This window comes from Orycteropus afer, unplaced genomic scaffold (assembly GCF_000298275.1).
Source record: "Orycteropus afer afer isolate SDZICR_OR568_19922 unplaced genomic scaffold, OryAfe1.0 scaffold00441, whole genome shotgun sequence".
In the NCBI taxonomy this organism is placed as follows: domain Eukaryota; kingdom Metazoa; phylum Chordata; class Mammalia; order Tubulidentata; family Orycteropodidae; genus Orycteropus; species Orycteropus afer.
In genome coordinates this window covers 1,162,289-1,187,368 of record NW_006922028.1, presented here as the reverse complement: position 1 = coordinate 1,187,368, position 25,080 = coordinate 1,162,289, and the positions used below count along the sequence as shown (strand labels likewise).

Genomic DNA, 25,080 nt, shown 5'->3' with positions numbered 1-25,080 from the left:
GTTGGGCGATCTACTTCCGTAGTGATACTGCCTCGGAAACCCAAGGAGGGGTCGCTATGAGTTGGGTCCAACTCGACGGCACATAACAACAACACAACATAGTCTCTTAGAGCAGCAGCAGGAGAAAAGTATTCTTTCTATCAGTAGACAATTTAAGTGTTCTGATAATCATTCTAATTTAGCCTAAAATAGTCATAAAATGAAGAAAATGAAATAACAGGTTTATCTGTCTCCATTTGTGGATGTCTCCAAAAGTCCACTGAATTCACTGAAGGTTGTTTCTAGGTCAGTGTAAAGTACATGTTAAACTTCAACCGTGAGAGACTTGTGGCTATACTGTACAGTAGCTGGTTGCCAACCAAGAAAGTTGTTGTTCTAGTTGTTTAATGGCCAGTTTGCAGACAAGAACCAAAGTGAAAGACTTGAGATTATGATCCATCACCTCACCTTACCTAATGGAAGTAATGAATTTTAGTGCACCTAAAATGTCACTTTACGCAGGAGTAAAGAACTTATGATACTTCTAGACTGGTGCTCCTACTATCCCCTCTGGCATTCACAGCAAATATCCTCAGGCAATTGTGACAGATTTTCCTGTTAAGCCCAGTCATTCTTCAACATATGTTCCAGGTAGTCACTCTCCATCAATTTCATAGAGTTAAAACCTATCTACCCTCCCTGAATAAGTATCTGGTCGGTGACACTTTAAATTTTGGGCATATTTATTTCCTATCACCAACAATGGGCAAACAGGGCCAAAACACCAATTTTTCCTTTTTATTATAAGATGTAAGATAACCCTGCTTCCTTGTACTATACGTGTAAAGGAATTAACCAAAGCACTATAGTAAATTATTCTAAAAATTATGTGTAATCATAGAAAAAGGAATACAAAAAAGTACATTAAATTTGAGTGTATTTTAAATTTAAATATATTAAAATGTTAATGGTAGATACTGCTGGGTAATAAAATTCCAAAAACCAAACTCACTGCTGTGGAGTCAGTCACAACTCATAGCGACCCCTCCTTGGGTTTCCAAGGTGGTAGCTCTACAGAAGTAGATTGCCCAATCTTTTTTCCAAGGAGTGGCTGGTGGGTTTGAACCACCAGCCTTCTGGTTAGCAGTTAAGTGCCTTAGGCATTATGCCACCAGAGCTCCCGGGTAGTAAGATTACATGTGATTTTTATTTTCTTATTAATTCATTTTTGTTAATTCTAAAATACTCTATGCATAGCATGTATTGTCTTTATAATAATAAAACATTAAAAAATTATAAAAATTTGGTTTATATTCATTTAAGTAGATTTGGAAATATCAATATAGCAAGTTTATATTCACTATTATTAATATGGGCAGCTCTGGTAACGTAGTGCCTAAGGCATCTTAACTGCTAACCAGAAGGCTGGCGGTTCAAACCCACCAGCCAACCACTCCTCAGAAGGAAGGTTGGGCAATCTAGTTCCGTAATGATACCGCCTTGGTAACCCAAGGAGGGGTCGTTATAAGTCGGGTTCGACTCCACAGCACTTAACAACAACATTATTAATATGAGTAAAAACCAAACAAAAAACAAGTATCTTTCAAAATTACTACTACTTTTCAGCATCAAATTATGGTCAAACTCACTGATGTTGAGTCATCTCCAATTCACAGTGACCACTCCTTGGGTTTCTGAGGCGGTATCTCTAAAGAAGTAGATTGCTCAGTTTTCCTTCCAAGCAGTGGTTGGTAGGTTTGAATTGCCAGCCTTCTGGTTAGCAGTCAAATGCCTTAGGCACTACTATGCCACCAGAGCTCCTAAATTATGGTTACAGATATTCATGATCATTTAAACTCTCATAACAGTGTCCTTAAAGACTAGGAATTTAACAGAGTGGAATAATTTAACTTTACTATTTTAGTCTGACCACCACTCATCTGTCAGTTTGTTATACTGTGGTGGCTTGCATGTTAATGTGATGTTGGAAGCTATGACACCAGTATTTCAAATATCAGCAGGGTCACCTGTGGTAGATGGGTTTTCATGGAGCTTCCAGACTAAGAAAGACTAGGAAGAAGGAAGAGGCAGTCAATTTCTGAAAAAAATTAGCCACTGAAAACCTTATGAATAACAGGGAAACACTGTCTGATATAGTGCTGGAAAACGAGCCCATTGGGTTGGAAGTCACTCAAAGTAAGATTGGGGAAGAGCTGCCTCCTCAAAGTAGAGATGACCTTAATGACATAGATGGAGTGAAGCTTTTGAGACCTTCATTTGCTGATGGGGAATGACTCAAACTGAGAAGAAAGATCTACAAACAATTACTAATAAAATTGGAATGTGGAATGTACTAAGTATGGATGTAGGAAAATTGAAAGTTATCAAAAATGAAATGGAATGCTTAAAGATTGATATGTTAGACATTAGTGAGCTGAAATGGACTGATATTGGCCATTTTTAATCAGACAATCATATGATCTACTATGCCAAAAAAAACAAATTGAAGAGGAATGGTGTCACACTCATCATCAAAAGGAATATTTCATTTGGAAGCAATGAGCCCTAGGACACGATGGCCCTCAAGACCAGAAGAACTAGATGGTCAGCCCAGCTACCAAGGTCAACACTCAGGAAAGAATCAAATCTGGATATTCTGGATAGACTGGGAGGAAAAAATGTGGAACAAAATCCAAAAGCTCAATAATGACCAAAATTACTGGTCGGATGGAGTCTGGTTAGATCCCTAATACTATGGCCGTGGGATACATTCTGGGCCTGGAATACAACTCAATCCCAGGGGCTGGCTCTCAGCCCAATAATAAACAAGATGTACACGCAGAACACTCAACCCAGGGTGATGCACCCACATACTCTATGGAAATGCATCCCTTGGGGCAATCGACCGTGGGGCACCAGAGGGGCAACATTCGCATGGAGAAAATGCAGGACACATAGGAGTGCATAAGTATGAGGGGCATGAGGGGAGAAGGGGGTTACTGGGCAGGGAGGGGAGGAGACTGGGTTAGAATTGGGAATGGTAAATGGGGGGGAAAAAAAAGAACATTTCAAGATCTATCCTGAAGTACAATGCTATCAGTAATAGGGTAATATCCATACACCTACAAGTAATCCTAGTTAATACTACTATTATTTAAATTTATGCACCAACCACTAAAGCCAAAGATGAAGAAACTGAAGATTTTTACCAGCTTCTGCAGTCTGAGATTGGCCAAACATGCAATCAAGATGTATTGATTATTACTGGTGATTGGAATGTGAAAGTTGGAAAAAAAAGAATCATCATCAGTAGTTGGAACATATGGCCTTGGTGATAGAAATGACACTGGAGATCACATGATAAAATTTTGCTAAACCAATCACTTATTCACTGAAAATACATTTTTTCAGCAACTTAAATGGGGATATACATGTGGACCTTACCAGATGGAATATACAGGAATCAAATCAACTACGTATGTGAAAAGAGATGATGGAGAAGCTCAATATCATCAGTCAGAATAAGACAAAGGGCCAACTGTGGAAAAGACCATCAATCGCTCCTACGCAAGTTTAAGTTGAAGCTGACGAAAATTAAAACAAGCCCACGAGAGCCAAAATGCAACCCTGGTATACCTCAATGTACAAACCATCTGAAGAACAGATATGAACATGAAACAAAAATAACTGAAGACCAGATGAACTGTAGGATGATATTAACATCATACATGAAGAAAGTGAAAAGTCATTAAATAGACAGGAAAGAAAGAAAAGACCAAAATGGATGTCAGAAGAGACTCTGAAATTTTCTTTTTAATGGAGAGTAAAGTAAATGGAAGAAATGATGAAATAAAAGATCTGACGAGGAGGTTTCAAAGGGCGGTTCAAGAAAACAAAGTAAAGTATTATAATGAAATGTGCAAAGACCTGGAGTTAGAAAATCAAAAGGGAAGAACACGCTTGGCATCTCTCAAGCTGAAATAACTGAAGAAAAAACTCAAGCCTCGGGTTGCAATACTGAAGGATACTATGGGCAAAATACTGAAGGATGCAGGAAAAGCATCAAAAGAAGGTGGAAGGAATACACACAGTCCCTGTACCAAAAAAGAGCTGGTCAATGTTCATCCATTTCAGGAAGTAGTATATGGTCAAGAACCGATGATACTGAAGGAAGAAGAACAAGTTGCACTGAAGGAATTGGCAAAAAACAAGGCTCCAGGAATTGATGGGATGCCCGCTGAGATGTTTCAACAAATGAAGGCAATGCTGCTAGTGCTCGTACATGTATGCCATGAAATTTGGAACACAGCTACCTGGCCAACTGGAAGAGATCCACATTTGTGCCCATTCCAAAGAAAAGTGATCCAACAGAATGTGGAAATTATTGAACAATATCATTAATATCATATGCAAGTCAAATTATGCTGAACATAACTCAAAAACAGTTGTAGCAGTATAGAGACAGGGAACTGCCAGAAAATCAAGCCAGATTCAGAAGAAATGAGGATATCATTGCTGATGTCAGATGGATCTTGGCTGAAAGCACAGAATACTAGAAAGATTACCTGTGTTTACTGACTGTGCAAAGGGATTCGACATTGTGGATCATAATAAATTAAGGATAACTTTGTGAAGAACAGGAATTTCAGAACACTTAAACATGCTCATGAAGAACCTGTACACAGACCAAGAGGCAATTGTTCAAACAGAACAAATGAATAATGCATGGCTTAAAATCACGAAAGGTGTCAGGGCTATATCCTTTCACCATACTTATTCAATCTGTATGCTGAGCAAATAACCCTAGATGCTGGACAATATGAAGAAGAATGAGGCATCAGGATTGGAAGAAGACTCATTAACAACCTGCTATATGCAGATGACACAACCTTGCTTGCTGAAAGGGAAGAGGACTTGTAGTACTTACGGATGAATATCAAAGACTATACAGTCTTCAGAATGGATTACACCTCAACATAAAGAAAACAAAATTCCTCACTATTGGACCAATAAGCAACATCATGATAAATGGAGAAACAACTGAAATTGTCAAGGATTTAATTTTATTTAGATCCACAATCAATGCCCATGGAAGCAGCAGTCAGAAAATCAATTGAATTATTTCACTGGGCAAATCTGCTGCAAAAGAACTTTTTAAAGTGTTAAAGAGTAAAGATGTAACTTTGAGGACTAAGGTGTGCCTGACCCAAGCCATGGTCTTTCTAAGAGCTTCATATGCAATGTGAAACCTGGACAATGAATAAGGAAGACTGCAAAGGAATGGATGCATTTGAATTGTGGTATTGTTAAAGACTATTGAATGGTTTAACCACTATGCCCCCAGAGCTCCTGGTTGGCAGTTCAAATCCACCAGCAGCTCTGCAGGAGAAAAATGAGGCAATCTGCTTCTGTAAAGACATATAGCTTTGGAAACCCTATGGGCCTATCTTATTCTGTCCTATAAGATCACTATGATTTGAAATCGACTTGATGGCAGTGAGTTTTGGGTTTATTTTAGTCTGATTTTTATTTCAAGAATTAAGTTAAATTTTTATAGTTTTACTAAAGCTTCCTAAAAGACAGCATCTCTGAGATCTATTTTAACTTCAAGGTGGGTACAATGGCCACAATTTGAGGCAGACTGTCACTATCCACTGCCATCAAGTCAATTCTGACTCATAGCAACCCTATAGGCCAGAGTAGACCTGCCAAATAGGGTTCCCAAGGCTGTAGCCAACTGTCTCATCTTTCTCCTGTGGTGCAACTGGTAGGTTTGAGCTGCCGACCTTTTGTTTAGCAGACCAATGCTTTAACCATAGCACAAGCAGAGCTCCTTTCTGGAAGAAAACTGTTATGAAAATGCAGATGGCTGTATAATTATGTGATGCCCTTAAGTGATCGAGAACTCTTTCCTAAGGGAAAAAGCCAGTATGTTACTCGGATTTTCTCACTTGATAAAATTAGCTTTAGATTGTGTCTTGGAGGTAATTCACTTTTACTTATAGTACACTTGGTTTGCTGCTTGGAGGGTCAGCAGCACATGCCTTTGCATTAAAAAGAAGTATCAGTAAAAAAAGAACATTTTAGGACAGAATTCTATCTTTTAGATCCTCATCTACTTTTTTTTTCCTCCTTTCCACCCAGGAGAGTAATTTTATATTGGGGAAGGTCCATTGCCAATTTCCTATTACAACACTGATCCTGAGCCTCACATTCCTCCTTTCTTGAATCCAGCATGTATGTCAGTTTCTGGCAACTTAGCTCAGTCAAAATGAACAGCCTCTCCAAAGGCAAAGCCAAGCCCAGGGAGCACCAGGGAGCACTCAGCTGAATGCAGGTGCATGAGTGACCCCGGCCAATGCTATGTAAGCAGAGAGCAGCCATCCCCATTGAACCTTGTCTGAATTTTTGACTCTCAGAACACTAAAATGGTTTTCTTCCTAAGGCACTGAGTTTGGGGATGGTTGATTATTATATAGCAATAAATAACTGAATCCCTTACAGATTTTTCATTTAATTGCACTTCTTTCATTTCATTAAATGTCAAACAAGGGTTTCCCATCATATGCCTTTCTTGGCTTTCCTTCCTCACCCTTCAAGTCTTCTTAGCTCTTCACTCAGGAGGCTCTGCAGCTCTAGCTTTTCCAGAATAAGTTCACACTGCCGCTGGTACTGCTCCAAAGGGTTTTCAGGAAAGGAAGTATGGAGAGCATTCACACCACCTAGCAGTGCACCTCCCTGAGGGGTGAGAAAATGAAAAATATCAGGGCGAATCACCAGGCCAGAGTGCACAGAGGCAAGAACACACTGAAGACCAGCCTCCTCCACAACCCCATTTTGGGTGTCAGAATCACCTGGAAGACTTTTTCAAATGTAATAATCCTCTACCCATTTCTTGGTTGCGATTATTAATCTACAAACACATACTCTCACTAGTGGAAGCATGGGTATCCCTCAGGTGTGCAGAGAAGAAAAGGATTGAGAACCACTGTTTTAGACCAATGGGCAAAAGCAATGCTACTAATGCAGTGATTGTCTCCTTGACATTTTTTTTTTCCTTCTTTTAAATGGTTTCCTTTGGGTATATTTCCAGGAATTATTAGATCTACAATATGATCATATTTATATATCATATTTGTATCATATATTTATATTTCTTGATAGATTAATAAATTGTCTTATTCACCTGGAGCAAGAGAGGTAGAAGGAAAGTCAGGAATAGGAGGAAGATATGGAATATGTGGTTAACTGCCTCCATGAACAATTGCTTTCTTTGCCATGAGACCAGAACTGGATGGTATCCAACTACAGAAGAATCCTGATCAAAAGGGAGAAGATTCAGAACAGAATTTTTTTTTTTTTTATTAGGATTTGGGTGAAGATTTACAGAGTAAATTCACTTTTCATACAGCAGTTCACATATAATTTGTCTCATGTCATTGACCAAAATTTACAATGCAGCAGCTCCCCTCCCACTTCCTCCCCATAGTTACCTCCTCCCAGTGTCCATCCCTTCATACTCTTCTGCACCCTGAGCTATCTCCCTGTGCATAAGCAGCCCTTCCTTCTCCCATGATTGTTCTCTCCAGGGCGTGTGTCTACTTGAGGTAAATGTTTAACTCACATGCCTGTACTTTGTTTGGCTGGAAACCACAGGTGTGGGTTCAATTCCAGACCTGAAGGGCAGCTAGGGGCCATAGTCTCAGTGGTTACACCAGGCTCTATTGGACCAGCAAACCTGGTCCCCACCTTCTTCTTTTTTTCTTTTTTGCCTCCAAATGATTTTGAGTTTTGTACCACATTGTCAGAACAGAATTTTAAATTCTGATGGACTCCACACTTTCTGGAGCCAGAAAACTCTGAGCTAACCTTTAAACCTTAAACCAAAAATATCCCCTGGAGTTTTCTGAAAACCAAACAATAGTTTAGCTTCACTAGTAAAGAATGTCTGCCTTGAGCATTGTGGTGCAGTGAATTACTCAGTACGGCTCTTCTGCCATGGTCTCTGAGCCTCCCACCAGAGGTACTGGGTGGAACTATGCAAACATGAGGTGTCTGTGGCCCACCAAGGGGACTGGATAGCTTGCTAATGCAAATAAGGTACATGGTACCTTTATGGGGAGAAGACTGTGCAAATAAGGTATACGGAAGTCTAGCATGAGGACTGGTCAGTTTTGCCATCTTGCTAGGCTTAAAACAAGCCATCCCAGAGGCAAAAAGGGGGATCTCACTACTATCAGGACCAGCCAGGTGTGGAGCACATCCTTGGACCTGAAATTCCTGTGCTGAGATAGCAGAGAGACAGCAGCAGCAAAGGCAGCAAAACCAATGGAACCAGGAGACCTGCATGAGATAAAGCAGGGCTTGCTGGCCCATGGAGAAAGAAAGCTGAATACCATGGTGCAGGAGGCTTGCTGGCAGAGTAGAGTGCACCTATTGCCAGAGCTGCAAGAGCTTTGTAACACTTCCTTGAGCAGAGGTCAAGAGCCAAAGAGAGGTGTGCTTATGGGCATGGCTGAGGGGAGGCTGTCTTGATAGGAGAATTGTATCCTGAGCGTTCCTAAACCTGAATCGTAACCTGTTACTTCTCTAATAAGCCTCATAATTGTGAGTATTGTCTGCGAGTTCTGTGTGGTTATGGCAATGAATTATCAAACCCAGCAGAGAAGTAGAGAGTGCTACTGGGAGGCACGGTTGATGTCAGAATTGGTAAAAAGGTCAAAGGGTGGAGGCACGTCTGACCTCATAGGAGTCAGTCTTGGGCTGCTGATGGTTGAGTCTGCCTCCCCCTCATGAAGTTAGAGAAGGTCAGAAGACGTGCCACATCCTTTTTGCAAGCATTATGCTCTTTTAAGAACTAGCTGTCTGAGATCTAAGCAACAAGAGTAACTGGAAAGATTAGATAGGAGCCTTACGGGGCAGTGAATTTATATTAATGGAAGAGGACCCATTCAGAAAAGGAGGGTGAGAATGGTTGCAAAACTAGAATGTAATCAATGTCACTAAATTGTACATGTAGAAACTGTTGAATTGGTGTTACACTTTATATATTTTCAACATCAACAAAATAAAATAAAATAGTCTTTTATTTTTTCCCCCTAGAAAACTGTAAATAGGGTTCAAATATTAGATATACAAAAAATGCCTACCTGCATTGAGGACTCCATTACTGACACCACTGTAATAGCGTCTTCCAGAGTCACAGTGTCACGAAACATCAGGCGAGCATGAGCTAAAAAAACAGACAGCATTTGAAACTATGAGGATAGGACTTATTGGTTCCTTATTCTAAATAAATATTGGCAGTGATAAATACTATTCTCTATCTAACTTTCCCTCCCCAAAATATTATTTTTTGAATGAGCTATTAGAACAAGTATAAAAAGTCTAAGTTCAACTAGCTTTTAGGTTGTTTCTCTAATCATGCTCCTAATTTTCCTGTTTCATTCATGACAATTTTGTGTATCTGTATGAAAAAGTACTCTGGGTTCTAGAAAAGAAAGGAGCTATGTAAACATATGTTTAATATTCAACAACTTTTAATCCTCAGTTTCTAATTTATTATAAAAATACAAAAACAGAAAAAATATTAAACCTCATCTGATATTTCTCTTTATCTATGAGCTTTTCAAAACTACCAAACTAGCAAGTCTGAATTTTGGGTATTTTTTGCCCCCATATTAGCTAGAAATCCTTGCAAAAATGCAGCACATTTGTTTTATGCTACTTTTATTCAGCTTATATTATTTCATCATATGACCATATGTTTAATGTTTTCCACAGTTTATGTGATTTTTTAAAATTATTTAAACAATGGCTAAATGTAAAAGCTGATGTTAGTGAGGAAAGATCTGACATGCATATTAGTTGTATGTATGCATGTAAGCCTTATACCTTAGAAAGCAGATAAAGCATGGCATTGCTGATTTGGTTGTTATAACGATCGGGAGTGGGTTACAAACGGCAACTAGTGAGCAAGAGCTAGAGATGCTCTGCTGGGAACAATTTCAAACAAGAAATTCATTCACCTGAAATATTTCTAATAAAGCTGCCACTGAGAAACAAAGTATCAATAAATAAGGCTTTCAAAATGATATCTTTAGTTACAGGATATCACAAAGATTCCTCTTTTTAATGACACTACATCCCACTCAACACCTATAATCTATTCCCAGAAGAACAGAGGTTTTGTAGCTCTGAACTTTCACTTTGTAAGTGACTATGAGCACCTTGGGAGTCCCTGTGTGGCACAGACGCTCAAGCACTCAACCACTAGTTGAAAGCTTGGCCATTGGGACCCACCCAGAGGTGCCTCAGAAGACAGGCCTGTGATCTGCTTCTGAAAGCTCACAGCCTTGAAAACGTTATCACCATTAGTCGGAAGTGACTAACAGCAAGTCAGTATGAGCACCTTAGTTGTTGTGTGCTGCTGAGTCACTTTAGAGTAGGGACTGTACTTATTCATCTTTGAATTCAGGATGGCAACCCCTATGCCTTGCACACAGGTGGCACTCAATAAAAATATCTTTGGTTGAATGAAATAAACCTTCTGCTAATCGTATCAAGCTTTCCAACAGGCGAATGGTTGTCCGGGCTGCATTCCGGGAATCACTCTGTCGCTGCATCTGGTAGTACCGGAGAAGAACTTGATTACCCGCGTCAGACAGTGTGGGCTGTAGATTCCTAATGAGGCAGAAGTAGGTTTTCATCTTTTCCATGCTCCACAGCTTCTCTGATTTACTTGGGTAACCTGTATACATGAGGCAATCATTCATTAATTTCCAAGAACAGGCAACCACCCCATTTTAAAGGTTTGATAAAGTTCTTGTACTCATTTTTTAAAAAATGACCTTCAGGTTGTGTAGCCATTTATAGCTATACCTGTTCTTTGCTTAGCATACAGTTCTAGAATAATCAGTCTTAGGATCTAACTTAATACAGTTAGTTAGGCTTCCTACAGAGGTTAAAATTACAAAATTACTCAAAATAATTATGGTCTGTCCTATAGTAGTAGTAAACAGTACTTGACTAAAAATAATTTATTTTACAAAGAAAAATGATCTTTTATAATTCAGTCCCGGTTTCTCTGTGCAAGAGGTGAGTGATAATTACATACCATAAGACTGCCCCCTTGCATTACAAGGACATACTATACGATTATCTCATCAGTGGCAAGTAGAGGAAAACCCTTTCCTTCTGCTTCTTATTTTAGGGTTCACTAACTGGCTCCACTGACTTATTGGTTTCTGTCTAAGCTTCTTCCTATTGTCCTATTAGATAAGGTAAAGAGCTCTGGTGATGCTGTGCTTAAAGCATATGGTTGCTAACCAAAAGGTCAGCAGCTTGAATGTACCAGCTGTTCTATGGGGAAAAAGATGAGACAGTTTGCAAAGATTTACAACCTTGGAAATCCTCTGGGGCAGTTCTACTCTGTCCTATAGGGTCAACTATGAGTCAGAATTGACTCAGTGGCAGTGGGTGTATCAGGTAGGGTAAGCTGGGCATTTATTTAATTTCCTTCAAAGATAATTTCATTTGCTTATGGCTAATCCTTGTTTGTCCTTTTGAATAACTTATCATAACATACCTTTATTTTCTAAGATAAAGGAGGAAATTATACGATCCCAGTCTTCATTCTTGGTATCAAGCAAAACCAGAATCAGATCAAATCGGCTCAAAAGTGGGCTACCAAGTGCGATGTTCACAGACACAGATTCGTGAGGGTCGTACTGGCCTTTGGGGTTAGTTGCTGCCAGTATGGTGGTCCTTGTGTTCAGCTTACACACGAGGCTACCGAAAGAGGGGATAAAATTCACTGACTGAGGAGATTCAAATAAATGCAGGATTAAACTTGTTCATAAAAATGGACTTCTCTTGTACCTTGAAAATCTAGACACTCATGTGAAAGATAATGGAATGACACAATGGGATATCAAAAATCAGAGTTCAAATGTAGTACATTTAAACTAGTCTATCTTTAAGAGAACTGAAGAAGGGAGCATCAAAAGAAAATGGAAGGAATACACAGAGTCACTGTACAAAAAAGAACTGGTTGATGTTCACCCACTTCAGGAGGTAGCATATGATCAAGAACCAATGGTATTGAAGGAAGAAGTCAAAGCTGTGCTGAAGGAATTGGTGAAGAAAAACAAAGCTCCGAGAATTGACGGAATACCCATTGAAATGTTTCAACAAACGATGTTGTGCTGGAGGCACTCACTAGTCTATGCCCGGAAATTTGGAAGACAGCTACCTGTCCAACTGACTAGAAGAGATCCATATTTGTACCAATTCCAAAGAAAGGTGATTCCACAGAATGTGGAAATTATCAAATAATACTGTTAGTACCACATGCAAGTAGAACCTTGCTGAAAATAATTCAAAAACAGTTGTAGCACTATACTGAAAGGGAACTCCCAGAAATGCAAGCTGGATTCAAAGAGGATGTGGAACGAGGGATATCATTACTGATGTCAGATGGATCGGGGCTCAAGGCAAGGAATACCAGAAAGATGTTTACTTGTGTTTTTATTGACTATGCAAAGGCATTCTATTGTGTGGATCATGACAAATTACAAATAACATTGAGAAGAATGGGATTTCCAGAACACTTAATCGTGCTCATGAGGGACGTGTACATGGATCAGGAAGCTTGTTCAAACAGAACAAGGGGACACTGCATGGTTTAAAATCAGGAAGGGAGTGCATCAGGGTTGTATCCTTTCAACATTCTTATTTAATCTGTATGCTAAGCAAATAATCCAAGAAGCTGGACTATAAGAAGAAAAGCATGGCATCAAGATTGGAGGAAGACTCATTAACAACCTGTGATATGCAGATGATGCAACTTTCCTTGCTGAAAATGAAGATGACTTGAAGCACTTAGTGATGAAGATTAAAGACTACGTCTACAGTACGGATTACATCTCAACATAAAGAAAATGAAAATCCTCACAACTGGACCAATAAGCATTATCATAATAAATGGAGAAAAGACTGAAGTTGTCAAAGATTTCATATTACTTGGTTCCACAATCAAAACCAACGGAAGCAGCAGTCAGGAAAGCAGATGACGTATTGCTCAAGTGCTGAAGAGCAAAGCTGTCTCCTTGAAGACTAAGGTGCACCTAACCCAAACCATGGTATTTTCAGTCGCCTCATATGCATTAGAAAGCTGGACAATAAGGACGACCAAAGTTGAGTTGTGGTGTTGGTGAAGAATACTAAAAATACCACAGACTGCCAAAACTAAAAAATCTCTCCTGGAAGAAGTGCAGCCGGAATGCCACTCGGAAGCAAAAATGGCCAGACTTCGTCTCACCTACTTTGGTCATGTCAGAAGGGACCATTCCCTGGAGAAGGATATCATGCTTGGTGTGGTAGTTAAGTCTGTGTGTCAACTTGGTTGGGCCTGGTTGAGTGGCTGGGCAGCTGGATGTAGTATTCCCCATGATGGGACTGGTAATCAACCTCATGGTGGAATCTACTGTGAGCAGCTGAGTAGTTGCCTTAGGGATGTGGTCTGCTTCCTATATATAAGCAGAAGCCATGGGGAACAGTCTCTAGCTTATAGCACACTTGGATCCTGCATGTAGCCATGTTGTTGTTCAGCAGTCTGCCATGCTCTGCCAACCGTGGGACTTACAATGGACATGAATTAATGGCCTGCCATGTGGTTTGGTAACATCAGGACTGTGTTATTTTATTTGTTGACCTTGGGCTTGTTAGTCTCAGCAGCCACTAGCTGCCTGAGTGAAGAGAGGCTTCTAGCTTCAGTGGGCTGGGAGCAAGAGGCAGAGCTGAAGCCCAAGGTCGAGGGGCTTTCACACAGCCCCTAAAGCCTGGCACTTTGAACTTGGACTTAAAGTCTCCAAACTGTGAGAGAATAAATTCCTGTTTGTTAAAGCCATCCCATTTGTGGTATATCCCTGTCAGAGTGGTACTAAGGTAACAAGAACACTTGGTAAAGTGAAGGGTCAATGAAAACGGGGAAGGTTCACAAGAAGGACTGACACACTGGCTGCAACAATGGGCTCAGGTATAGCAAGGATTGTGAAGCTGGCTCACAACCAGGCAGTGTTTCATTCAGTTGTACATAAGGTCGTTATGAGTCAGAGCCAACTTGACGGCACCTCACAACATCATCTTTAAGAGAATTAACTGTTCGATACATAATTTTATGCCTCTACTATGAGCAGACCCCTCTGCTAGGTGCTGAGAGAGATATAAAATTAAACCAAGCATAGATTCTGTTCTAAGGAGCTTGCAGTCCAGTAGCTATGATGTTAATGTTGTAGTTGTTGTCAGGTGCTGTGAAGTTGAGTACAACTCAAAGTGACCCTATGTACAACAGAACAAACACTGCCTTGTCCTGCACCATCTTCACAATCACCAGAATGTCTGAGCCCACTGCTGCAGCTACTGGATCAATCCATCTTGTTGAGGGTCATCTTCTTTTCATTGACCCTCTACTTTATCAAGCGGGATGCCCTTCTCCAGGTACTGGTCCCTCCCGGTAGCATGTCCAAGGTATGTAAGACAAAGTCTGGCCATTCTCACTTCTAAGGAGCATTCCAGCTGTACTTCTTCCAAGACAGATTTACTTGTTCTTCTGGCAGTCCAAGGCATATTCAGTGTTCTTTGTGAACACCACAGTAGAAATCATCAATTCTTCTGAGATATTCCTCACTTACTGTCCAGCTATCACATGCATATAAGGCCACTGAAATGATGGTTGCTTGGGTCAGAAGTACCTTAGTCTTCAAAGTGACATCTTTTCTTTTGTATACTTTAAAGAGGTCTTTTGCAGCAGATTTACTCATTGTAACATATCATTTGATTTCTTGACTGCTGCTTCCATGGGCGTTGATTACGGATCCAAGTAAAATAAAATCCTTGACAACTTCTAGCTTTTCTTTGTTTATCATTATGTTGCTTACTGGTCCAATTGTTTTCTTTATGTTGAAGGGTAATCCATACTGAAAGCTATAGTCTTTGATCTTCATTAGCAAGTGCTTTAAGTTTTCTTCATTTTTAGCAAGCAAGGTGTGTCACTTGAATATCACAGATTGTTTTTTTTTTCCCCTCCCATGGGTCAATGCATTTTTTTTCTCTTGCACTGTTCCCTCACCCCTGGTAAACAAAAAAGAAAGTTCCCTCAATATATAAACCTTTCCTTGACTTTTTATAATAACGAACTAATACTGTATTTATCCTTCTGTGATTGACTTATTTCACTCACAGCATAATGACTGCTAACCGGAAGGCTGGTGGTTCAAACCCACCAGCCACTCTTCGGAAGGAAGGTTGGGCAATCTACTTCCATAGTAATACTGCCTCGGCAACCCAAGGAGGGGTCACTATGAGTCAGGTCTGACTCAACAGCCCATAACAACAACAACAACAACAACAACAACAACGGTCCTCCAAATTCATCCATGTTATACGGTATTTTATATCACAGGTTTTTAATGAGTCCTCCTCCAATCTTGAGGCTGCATCCTTCTTTATGTAGTCCAGATTCTTTGATTATTTTCTCAATAAACTGTCAGTTTGATGAACTGTGGTAGCTTGGGTGTGGCTGTGATGCTGGAAGCTATGCCACTAGTATTCCAAACGTTAGCAGGGCCACCTAAGGTGGACAGGTTTTAGCAGAGCTTCTAGACTAAGAGAGACTGGGATGAGGGACCTGGCGATCTACTTCCAGGAAAACTGGCCACTGAAAATCGTATGAGCAGCAAAGGAACACTGGCTGATATAGTGAAGAAGAGGAGCACTTCAGTTTGGAAGGCACTCAAAAAACGACTGGGGAAAAGCTGCTTCCTCAAAGTAGAGTCCACTTTAATGATGTGGATGGAAAAAAGCTTTCAGGACCTTCATTTTCTGAGTGGCACTACTGAAAACAGGAAGAAATGCTGCAAGTATCCATTAGTACTTGGAACATAGAATGTACAAAGTATGAATCTAGGAAAACTGAACAATGTCAAAATTGAAATGGAATGCTTAAAGATCGATATCCTAGGCATTAGTGTGCTGAAATGGACTGGTATTGGCCATTATGAATCGGACAATCATATAGTCTACTATGCTGGGAATGGCAAACTGAAGAGGAATGGTATCACATTCATTGTCAAGAAGAACATTTCAAGATCCAACTTGAAGGACAGTGTTGTCCGTATAACACCCATATACCAGCAAAGATGGAGAAGCTGAAGATTTTTATCACCTTCTGCAGTCTGAAATTGACCAATCTAGGAATCCAGAAGCAGTGATAACTACTCGTGATTAGAATGCAAAAGCTGGAAACAAAGAAGGAAAAGTAGCTGGAAAATACAGCCTTGGTGAGAGAAATGACACCACAGATCACATGACAGAATTCTGCAAGACCAATGACCTATATAATGGATCTACGGTGATGATATGGGCAGACTATGGAAAGTTCTATAAGATAAAGTTTCCAGAAGTAAAGATGATAAATATTCATTTACGCAGGTGGGAAAGAAGATCAGCAATGTTTTGAAGCAGCTTTTGAATCTATCTCCTTCACAACATCTGGAAATAGATATGTATTTGTCAAGGGGATGAAGGAGGTAGGTGAGGATGACTGCAGAATAGTAAGTGGCTGAAGTAAAAACTTTCTGTGTATTAACTTGTTTTGATTTTGCTAGAAAGAAAAGAAACAAAAGAGAAAGAGAAAGAGAGGGAAAGGAAATCGGGTTTTTTTTTTTTTAAAAAAAAAGACTGATTTAGCCTGAAGAAGAGGCTGGGGAGCCTGAAGTGCTCTTGAGTTGGTGGGCGAGTTAGACAAGGGCTGTTGGTAGAGACAAGGCAGGAGATTAATGCAATGGTCTGGGAAGAGGCATGCATGCACATAGCAGTACAGTATAGATATGGATGTGACACAACTCAGATATTGTTTTCAATCTATTAATTATAGGCAAGTCCTCAAAATAAATATGGCAAATTCACTAACAAATATTTTTCTCTGTAAATGTGTATGCTCTCCATTTAATCCATTTTTAGATATAGCAGGATTTCTGCCTCCAGTAGTCACAGCCCTGTGACATCAGCAAACATGTGCTAAATAAATTTGGTAATCCCTGGTCTATTTCCAGCTGGCTGTAGCAGTTACCTCATACCCTGAGATGGAAAAGGTTTGAGGGTATTTATCTGTAGTAAATGGAAAACATTCATTACAGACAAAAAAAAAAAAAAGACAAAAAGGCAGTTTCACTGAAAACTAAACTCCCTTTTAAAAAATTACTAAAAGGTAAAAATATCGAACAATCCCCACCTCATTATTTTTTATTGCCAGAATAGCTTTGTAGAGGCAATTGTTTAGAACAAGGAATCTCTTTTACCATGAAAAAATAAAATGTAATTAATAGTCCCTAATCACCCACCAAAACACATTTAATGCATTGAAGCAAGACTGTTTGCATTTATAACAGGAAAGGAATATTGCTACTTTACTGGTAATGACAACTGCATATGAAATGATTTTTCAAAAATTAATTTCAATGATAGGTAGAATTGTTCTTCCTCTCTCTGGTCAACTAATGTTTATAGGTCATTTCTTGCATGCAAAGAGAATCAAAAAGGTACACAAGTGGTCCCTGCCTTCAATTAGCTTCCAATAGACCTGCTGGAAGAGGGGAGGCTCAGCCCAGACTCTGCCAGACAGTGTACGTACAATGGATGCCAGTGTCAGCATTAGCAGTATGACAATCATAAATGATGATGACATATATCTTTAAAGTATTAACTTCAAGCAACTAAAACATTCCATTTTCCGAAAAATTACTCTTCCAGTTATTCAATCCATATGTTTAAACCTTCCTATAAACATAGTAAGGGAGCTCTGGTGGCACTGTGGTTAAAGCATTGGACTGTTAACCAAAATTGGCTAGAATGCAAAATCTTGGCAATGGAATGGGGGTAGACCAACATATATCCCTTCGAGGCCTAGCCCCTAAAAGCCTTCCTGGGCAGTGCTCCATATTTTCCCTCTCTATTTACCACTGGAATAGAGACAAAAAGGCCCTGCAGTCAGAGAGCCAGATGAGGGAAGGACCTGGGGCTCTGAACAGTTTGCGTGGAGCACAGCATTCAACTTTCAACCCACATAACACTGTCATGTAAACTGCCTTTGTCAAAGTATTGTAGGAAGGAACTAACCAGTTTTCAAGGAGAAATTAATGTGAATAGAGCCTGGAAATTTGAGGCTTTAAGGGACTGGGAAAAAAAAGTGCTTCTAGGTCCCAGATTTTGAAAACAACGGTCCAATAAATGTTCTCAGTTGAATGAAGCGACTCATGTTGAGGGTGAATCCTTCTGCTTTAGATGGCTTTAAGGCCACCACCATTAAGTTAAATAAAAGAGGCATAGAGGCAAAGAACAAAAAAAAGCCCAACAAATTGGACTTGAGACATAAGTCAACCAACTCTGGATATTGGCGTATGCAAATGCCTGGAAGCAAAGAGAACAGAGACTTAAGTTGTTGAGGGATCCATACTGCCAAAGAAAAAAATATTCAGTCTAAAAATGCTTTTGTTTCTATTCAAGTTGCAAAATACCTTTGGTAGATATGACACAAAAAAGCAAAGAACAACAAAATGAAGAGTCTTCTCAAATATGTACAGATTCAGTAAGACCTATATTTTGGTTACTAACACTATAAATTACATTTTAGTAGACCCTGGAGGCCAGCCACATGTTCTAAGATGGAGGGGAAAAAAAATATCGTATTTGGTGGTAGTTGTGATCTGGGGAGAAATTGTAAAAATTACTACAAAGCTTGACCAAGAGTCCACATGTCCCTAGATACACAAGACTACAGGATTGTCTTTAAAATCCTGCCATCTTTTTTTTTTTTTTTAATTTTTATTGTGATTTGGGTGAAAGTTTACAGAGCAAATTCATTTTCCATGTAGCAGTTCAGACACATTTTGCCTCATGACATTGACTACAATTTCCCACAATGTAACAGCTCTCTTCCCACTTCCTCCCTTTAGTTACCTCTTTTGTGTCCTTCCCTCCCTGCACTCCTGCCTCCCTGAGCTATCTCTCTGTGCATACACAGCCCTTCTATTCTCCCATGATTGGTCTCTCCAAGGAGTTTATCTACCTAATGTAAATGTTCAGGTCATATGCCTGTCTTTTGTTTGGCTGGAAGCCACAGGAATGGGTTTAATTCCAGACCTGAAAGGCAGCTAGGGGCCATAGTCTCAGTGGTTCCATCAGGCTCTATCAGACCAGCAAACCTGGTCCCTTCTTCTTTTTTTTTTTTCTTAACCCAATGATTTTGAGTTTTGTTCCATATTGTTCACCCACTCTATCCAGGATCTCCTACATAGATAACGCTCCAAGTGGTTGACGGTGGTAGCCAGGCACCATCTGGTTCTTCTGGTCTCATAATCTTATAGGCTGAGGATCACATGGTGTACCAGTCCTTTGGACTAATTGTTTCCATGCATCTTTGGTTTTCTTCATTCTTCTTTGTTCTAGATGAGGAGAGACCCAACATTGCATATAGACGGCCACTTGCAAGCTTTTAAGATCGCAGTCGCTACTCATCAAAGTAGGATGTGGAATGTTTTTGTGTAGTGTATTATGCCAGTTTAGCTTGACGTCCCCTGCAACCATGGTCCTGAGCCCACAGGTCCAACTACTCACTCTCTCTGGGTAGCTGGCTGTGGCCAAGAAGTGACCTTGTCCCTTGTCAGCTCTGCTATATACCAGGACATTCTCACAGAACATACAAATATGCTTGTAGATACATTGTCTGCCAGACCTATACATGGTCATGGGGACATTCTCCCCTGCCTAGACATACCTGATCGTTCATCCTGTCCACCCATCTATCAACCTGTAGATCAATGCTTGCCATCACTAACAACACAGTACTGTATGTGCAAAAGGGTTCATCTTTGTTGTCTGTATCACCCATGTACCGCTCTATGTCTTCTTCTTCCTCAGTGACACTGTGTTGATCACTCACATTTGGTGCACTGCCCTTCCCTTCACCCAAAGAAGTACTTATTTCTACCTATCTAGCAGTGTTCCCTCCCCTCCCCCACTCATCCCCGGTAACCAACAAAGAAAGTTTTGTTCCATATATAATCGTTTCCTTGACTTTTCATAATAGCAGAGTAATACAGTATTTGTATTACCTGTGTTGTATGACCTCTTCTTTGGTAAATTCCTTAGTGCCTAAGGCACTTGACTGCTAACCAGAAGGCTGGAGGTTCAAACCCACCAGCCACTCCTCGGAAGGAAGATGGGGCAATCTACTTCCGTAGTGATACTGCCTTGGAAACCCAAGGAGGGGTTGCTATGAGTCGGGTCTAACTTGACGGCACGTAACAACAACAATTCTTGTTTGGTTCATTATAGCCAATCCCTGGCATGCCCACCAAGCACATATTCCCACAACTCCTTCTGTGTAAACTGCCATAAAGGAACAGCTGACCAAACCAGAGACTGGCATTTGACCCAAGGGCAGTCAGCTCATAAACTGGCCAGAGACCTATAAGCTGCTCTTGCACAAACCTCAAACAGAGATGATAGCACCTAACTGGGCCTCTCTTAGGGATATCTGAAATGGAGAAAGGAGGGAGAATGGAACTACTGAAGAGAGCTGAAGACCTACAAAAAAATTAGTGGTAGAAAAAATATCTGAGTCATAATAATGGGAGAGCAGGTTTGAGGCTGAAGGAATTGGTAAGGTGGAATGAGATAACAGTTATTTTGCATTTATTCTGAACAAATTCCCAGTTTCTGCATCATGTTCAAGTTACCAGAAGATCCAGCTTTCTGTTGTTCTGGGTCTCCTGGCTTAAAGTCTAGTCTAGTCTCATTATAACTTTAACCTTTGTGACCAATAAGACATATATCGCCACCTACATTTTCAGTGTCAGGTTTCTTGGGAAGTGGCTATTCCAGTTGTATGTGCTGCCACCTTGTGGGGACCTGCATTATTGCAAGAATCTGAGGAAATGAGCCTCGTCCCACCAGGCCTAACGCAAGAGTCCACTTGGGACACATGTGTCCCACATAATCATATCAATATCCCTATTGTCTCAAAAAAATTTTTTCTCTTGATTTGAGCATGTCTTCCATTACTGAAAACACATGGTATCAAAAAAATTCAAAGCAGAAAATAATTCAGTCATGTTGTTGTTAGGTGCCGTTAAGTTGATTCTGACTCATAATGACACTATGTACAACAGCATGTAACACTGCCCTGTCTCAAGCCATTCTCACAATCCTTGCTATCCTTATGCCCACCATTGCAGCCAGCATCAATCCATCCTGTTGCGGGTCTTCTTTTTTTGCTGACCATTCCCTTTACCAAGAATGGTATTCTTCTCCAGGGACTGTCCCTTCTGACATGACCAAAGTAGGTGAGACAAAGTCTGGTCATTCTCATTTCTAAGGAGTATTCTGGCTGCACTTCTTCCGGGATAGATTTGTTTGTTCTGGCAGTCCATGGTATTTCCAGTATTCTTCGCCAACACCACAGTTCAAAGGCATCAATTCTTCTTTGGTCTTCTTTATTCATTGTCCAGCTTTCACATGCATAGGAAGTGGCTCAAAATACCATGGTTTGGGTTAGGCACATTGTAGTCTTCAAAGTGACATCTTTGCTCTTTAACACTTTAAAGAGGTCTTTTGCAGCAGATTTGCCCAGTGCAATATGATGCCTGATTTCTTGACTGCTGTTCCCAGGAGTGTTGACTGTGGATCCAAGTAAAATGAAATTTTTGACAACTTCAATCTTTTCTCCATTTATCATGATGCTGCTTATTTGTTCAGTGTGCAGATTTTTATTTTCTTTATGTTGAGGTATAATCCACACTGAAAACTGTAGCCTTTGGTCTTCATCAGTAAGTGCATCAAGTCCTCTTCACTTTAAGCAAGCAAGGTTGTCTCATCTGCAATATTGCAGGTTGTTAATGAGTCCTCCTCCAAATTCAGTCGTCATGACCCTTACAGTTATCACCCACCCTATGTTGTTTGTTGTTCTCTGCCACGCAGTGGGTTTTGACTCATGGCAATCCCATGTGTGTCAGAACAGAATTGCACTCCATAGGGTTATCAAGGCTGGAACCTTTAGGAAACAGATTGCCAGGCCTGTCTGCCAAGGTGCTTCTAGGTGGGTTTGAACAAACAAATTTTTCGTTAGCAGGACAGTATTTAATGATTTATGCCACTCAGAGACTCCTACCCACTATGGCAATTCAATATTTCACCTTGGAACAGATTCATGCTTTGACTGCTCAGGGCTACCAGATAAGATGCGGCAGCCTGATGATGATAATGGCCTATGTTCACTTACTAGAATTTCAAAATCCAAAAAGCTCTGGAAGAAGAAAGTTTTCATAGTTAATTTGGCAGCAAAACTTGGCCTAAATTGATATGAATCTTTATCTCATTCAGTATGAATATTTTCAAGTTTCGTTGTAAAATAGTTAATGTTTGATCACAGGGTATTGTCTCAGACCCTGCTAGAATGTTTCATAATGTATGGGCTATGCACTGTATTATGTTCCAAAAAAAAAGAAAAAAAATAAATTCCAAAATACATTTGGCTCCAAGGGTTTCTGAAAGGAAGTGCACACCAACAACAGTTAACACTTACACAGCATTTAGTATATGCCAGGTTCTATCCTAAGAACTTTGCATAGAATTAGGTCATTTAATCTTCATAATAACATTATGAAATTGGTAGAATGACTCTCACCATCTTACTGGTGAGGAAGCGAAGATACAGAGAAGTTAAGTAATATATATGCTCAGGCAGGAGGCAGTGAAGCTGGAACTTCAAATAAACTAGATAGCTCTGGACTCTCTGCTCTTAATCAATAAATATGGCATTATGTCTATGCCCAATGCATCCTTGTCATCACTGGAAGAAGACAGAGCTCTTGGTGCTGCTTCGTAAACTTCTCCTGTGTCTAGAAAAAGATATAATGTGAAACCAGCTCTGCAAAAAACCAGCTAGGAGCTGAGTTAGCTATGGCTGAGTTGGTGGGCAAGCCCATAATGTGCAGCATCTCAGAGGTGCCACCTTAAAGGTTATCCAGGTCATATGGTACTTGAATTTCTTATCTATTTGTTCTACTTTAAACTTGAAAGCCTCTACATCCCTGTAAGCAACCTACTTGATTTCTAGGCAGTTCTAACCACTAAAAAGTTTTTGTGTTTTTTTCACCATTTGTAGACTTTTTTTACTGCTCATATAACACAATATTTGCCAATTTAACTTTTTCACATGTACAGTTTGGTGACATCAATTAATCATATTGTACAATCACCAATATCTGTTGACAAATTTCCATCACTATAAACAGAAACTCAATGCATGTAGACATTTTTGACTTTCTGGAAGACAGAAATGTGACACAGATTTGCATACCCTCTATCAGCATTTTTTTTTTTTTTTAAGTACTACATTCAGAGACAGCTTTATACATCTGCTACTTCCTAGGTTCGTAAGTTTAAACCTTCAGGATTCAGGTACTCAAAAATGTACAAGAATGAAAACGTGCAACATGAGAAAGTATTTTAAGGTTCTTTACGGGGAAGCAAATTTACATTCTACGGCAATCTAGTTCTGATCTAAAGGAAGATTGGCTTCAGACAGGAACATGATAGATCTGCTCTGACTACCCTTCTCCTGCTAAAATAATCTTTCTTTTTAATAAATTTCATTGAAATATAATTTATGTACAGTGAAATACACAAAACTAAAGTGACATGGATCAATGCATTTTGTTTTTTTGCGGTGTTCCTTCCCTTCCCCTCCCACCCCTGGTAACCAACAAAGAGTTTCCTTCCAAATATAAACCTTTTCTTGACTTTTTACAATAATGAACTAATACTACATTTGTCCTTCTGTGGTTGACTCACTTTACTCAGCATAATGTCCTCCAAGGTCATCCATGTTATGCAGTATTTTGCAGATTCTGCATGATTCTTTAAGGTTGCATAGTATTCCACTGTGTGTATGTACCACAGTTTGGTTATCCATTCTTCTGTTGATGGGCACGTAGGTTGTTTCCATCTTTTGGTTATTGTAGTGATATGATGAAAATGGGTGTGTACATATCTATTCTTGTCCTGGCTCTCACTTCTTTAGGATATATATCTAGTAATGGGATTGTTGGGAGCTCTGGTAGCATAGTGCCTAAGGCACTTGACTGCTAACCAGAAAGCTGGTGGTTCAAACCTACCAGCCACTCCTCGGAAGGAAGGTGGGGCAATCTACTTCCGTAGGTTTACCGCCTCGGAAACCCAAGGAGGGATCGCAATGAGTCGGGTCTGACTCGACGGCACATAACAACAATGGGATTGTTGGGTCAAATGGTATTTCTAATTCCAGCTTTTTAAGGAATCACCATACTGCTTTCTACAGTGGTTGTATCATTTGACAGCTCCACCAGCAACATACGAGAGTCCCAATCTCTCCACATCCTTGCCAACATTTATTATTTTCTGTCTTGTTGAACTTTGCCATTAGTACTGAGGTAAGATGGTATCTCACGGTTGTTTTGATTTGCATTTCTCTGATGGCTAATGATTGTGAGCATTTCTTCATGTATTTGCTGGCTGCCTGAGTATCCTCTTTGGTGAAGTGTCTATTTATGTCTTCTGCACATTTTTTAATTGGACTGTTAATGTTTTTGTTGTTAAGGGGTTGGAGTTTTCTATAAATTTTAGAGATAAGTCCCTTGTCAGATATGTCATTGCCAAATATTTTTTTCCCAATCTGTAGGTTCTCTTTTGGGGAAGTCTTTTGAAACACATAAAAATTTAATTTTTAGAAGGTTCCATTCGTCTAGTTTATTTTCTGCTGTTTGTGCATTTTGGGTTATGCTTGATAGTCTATTTATGCATCATTTTTTTAGATATGTTGTTGGAGTCTATTGGCTAGGATTTTGTTGAAGATTTTTGCATCTATATTCATGAGGGATATTGATCTGTAACTTTCCTTTTTAGTAATACCCTTGCTAGGTTTTGGTATCAAGGTTATGCTTGCTTCATAAAATGAATTTGGGAGGACTCCATCCTTTTCTATATTCTGGAATACTTTGGGTA

General features: G+C 39.8%; 1 protein-coding gene across 1 annotated transcript in view; it reads right to left on the bottom strand.

Moving 5' to 3' along the window:
* Positions 1-25,080, bottom strand: part of MCM9 (minichromosome maintenance 9 homologous recombination repair factor) — a 122,313-nt gene that overhangs the window by 1,944 nt on the left and 95,289 nt on the right. Inside the window, exons 8-11 of the mRNA XM_007954191.1 lie at positions 11,567-11,769; positions 10,526-10,729; positions 9,129-9,211; positions 6,572-6,717 (exon numbers count right to left, since the gene is read on the bottom strand). Of these exons, the coding sequence (XP_007952382.1) occupies positions 6,572-6,717; positions 9,129-9,211; positions 10,526-10,729; positions 11,567-11,769 (636 nt within the window). The remainder of the gene's footprint in view (positions 1-6,571; positions 6,718-9,128; positions 9,212-10,525; positions 10,730-11,566; positions 11,770-25,080) is intronic.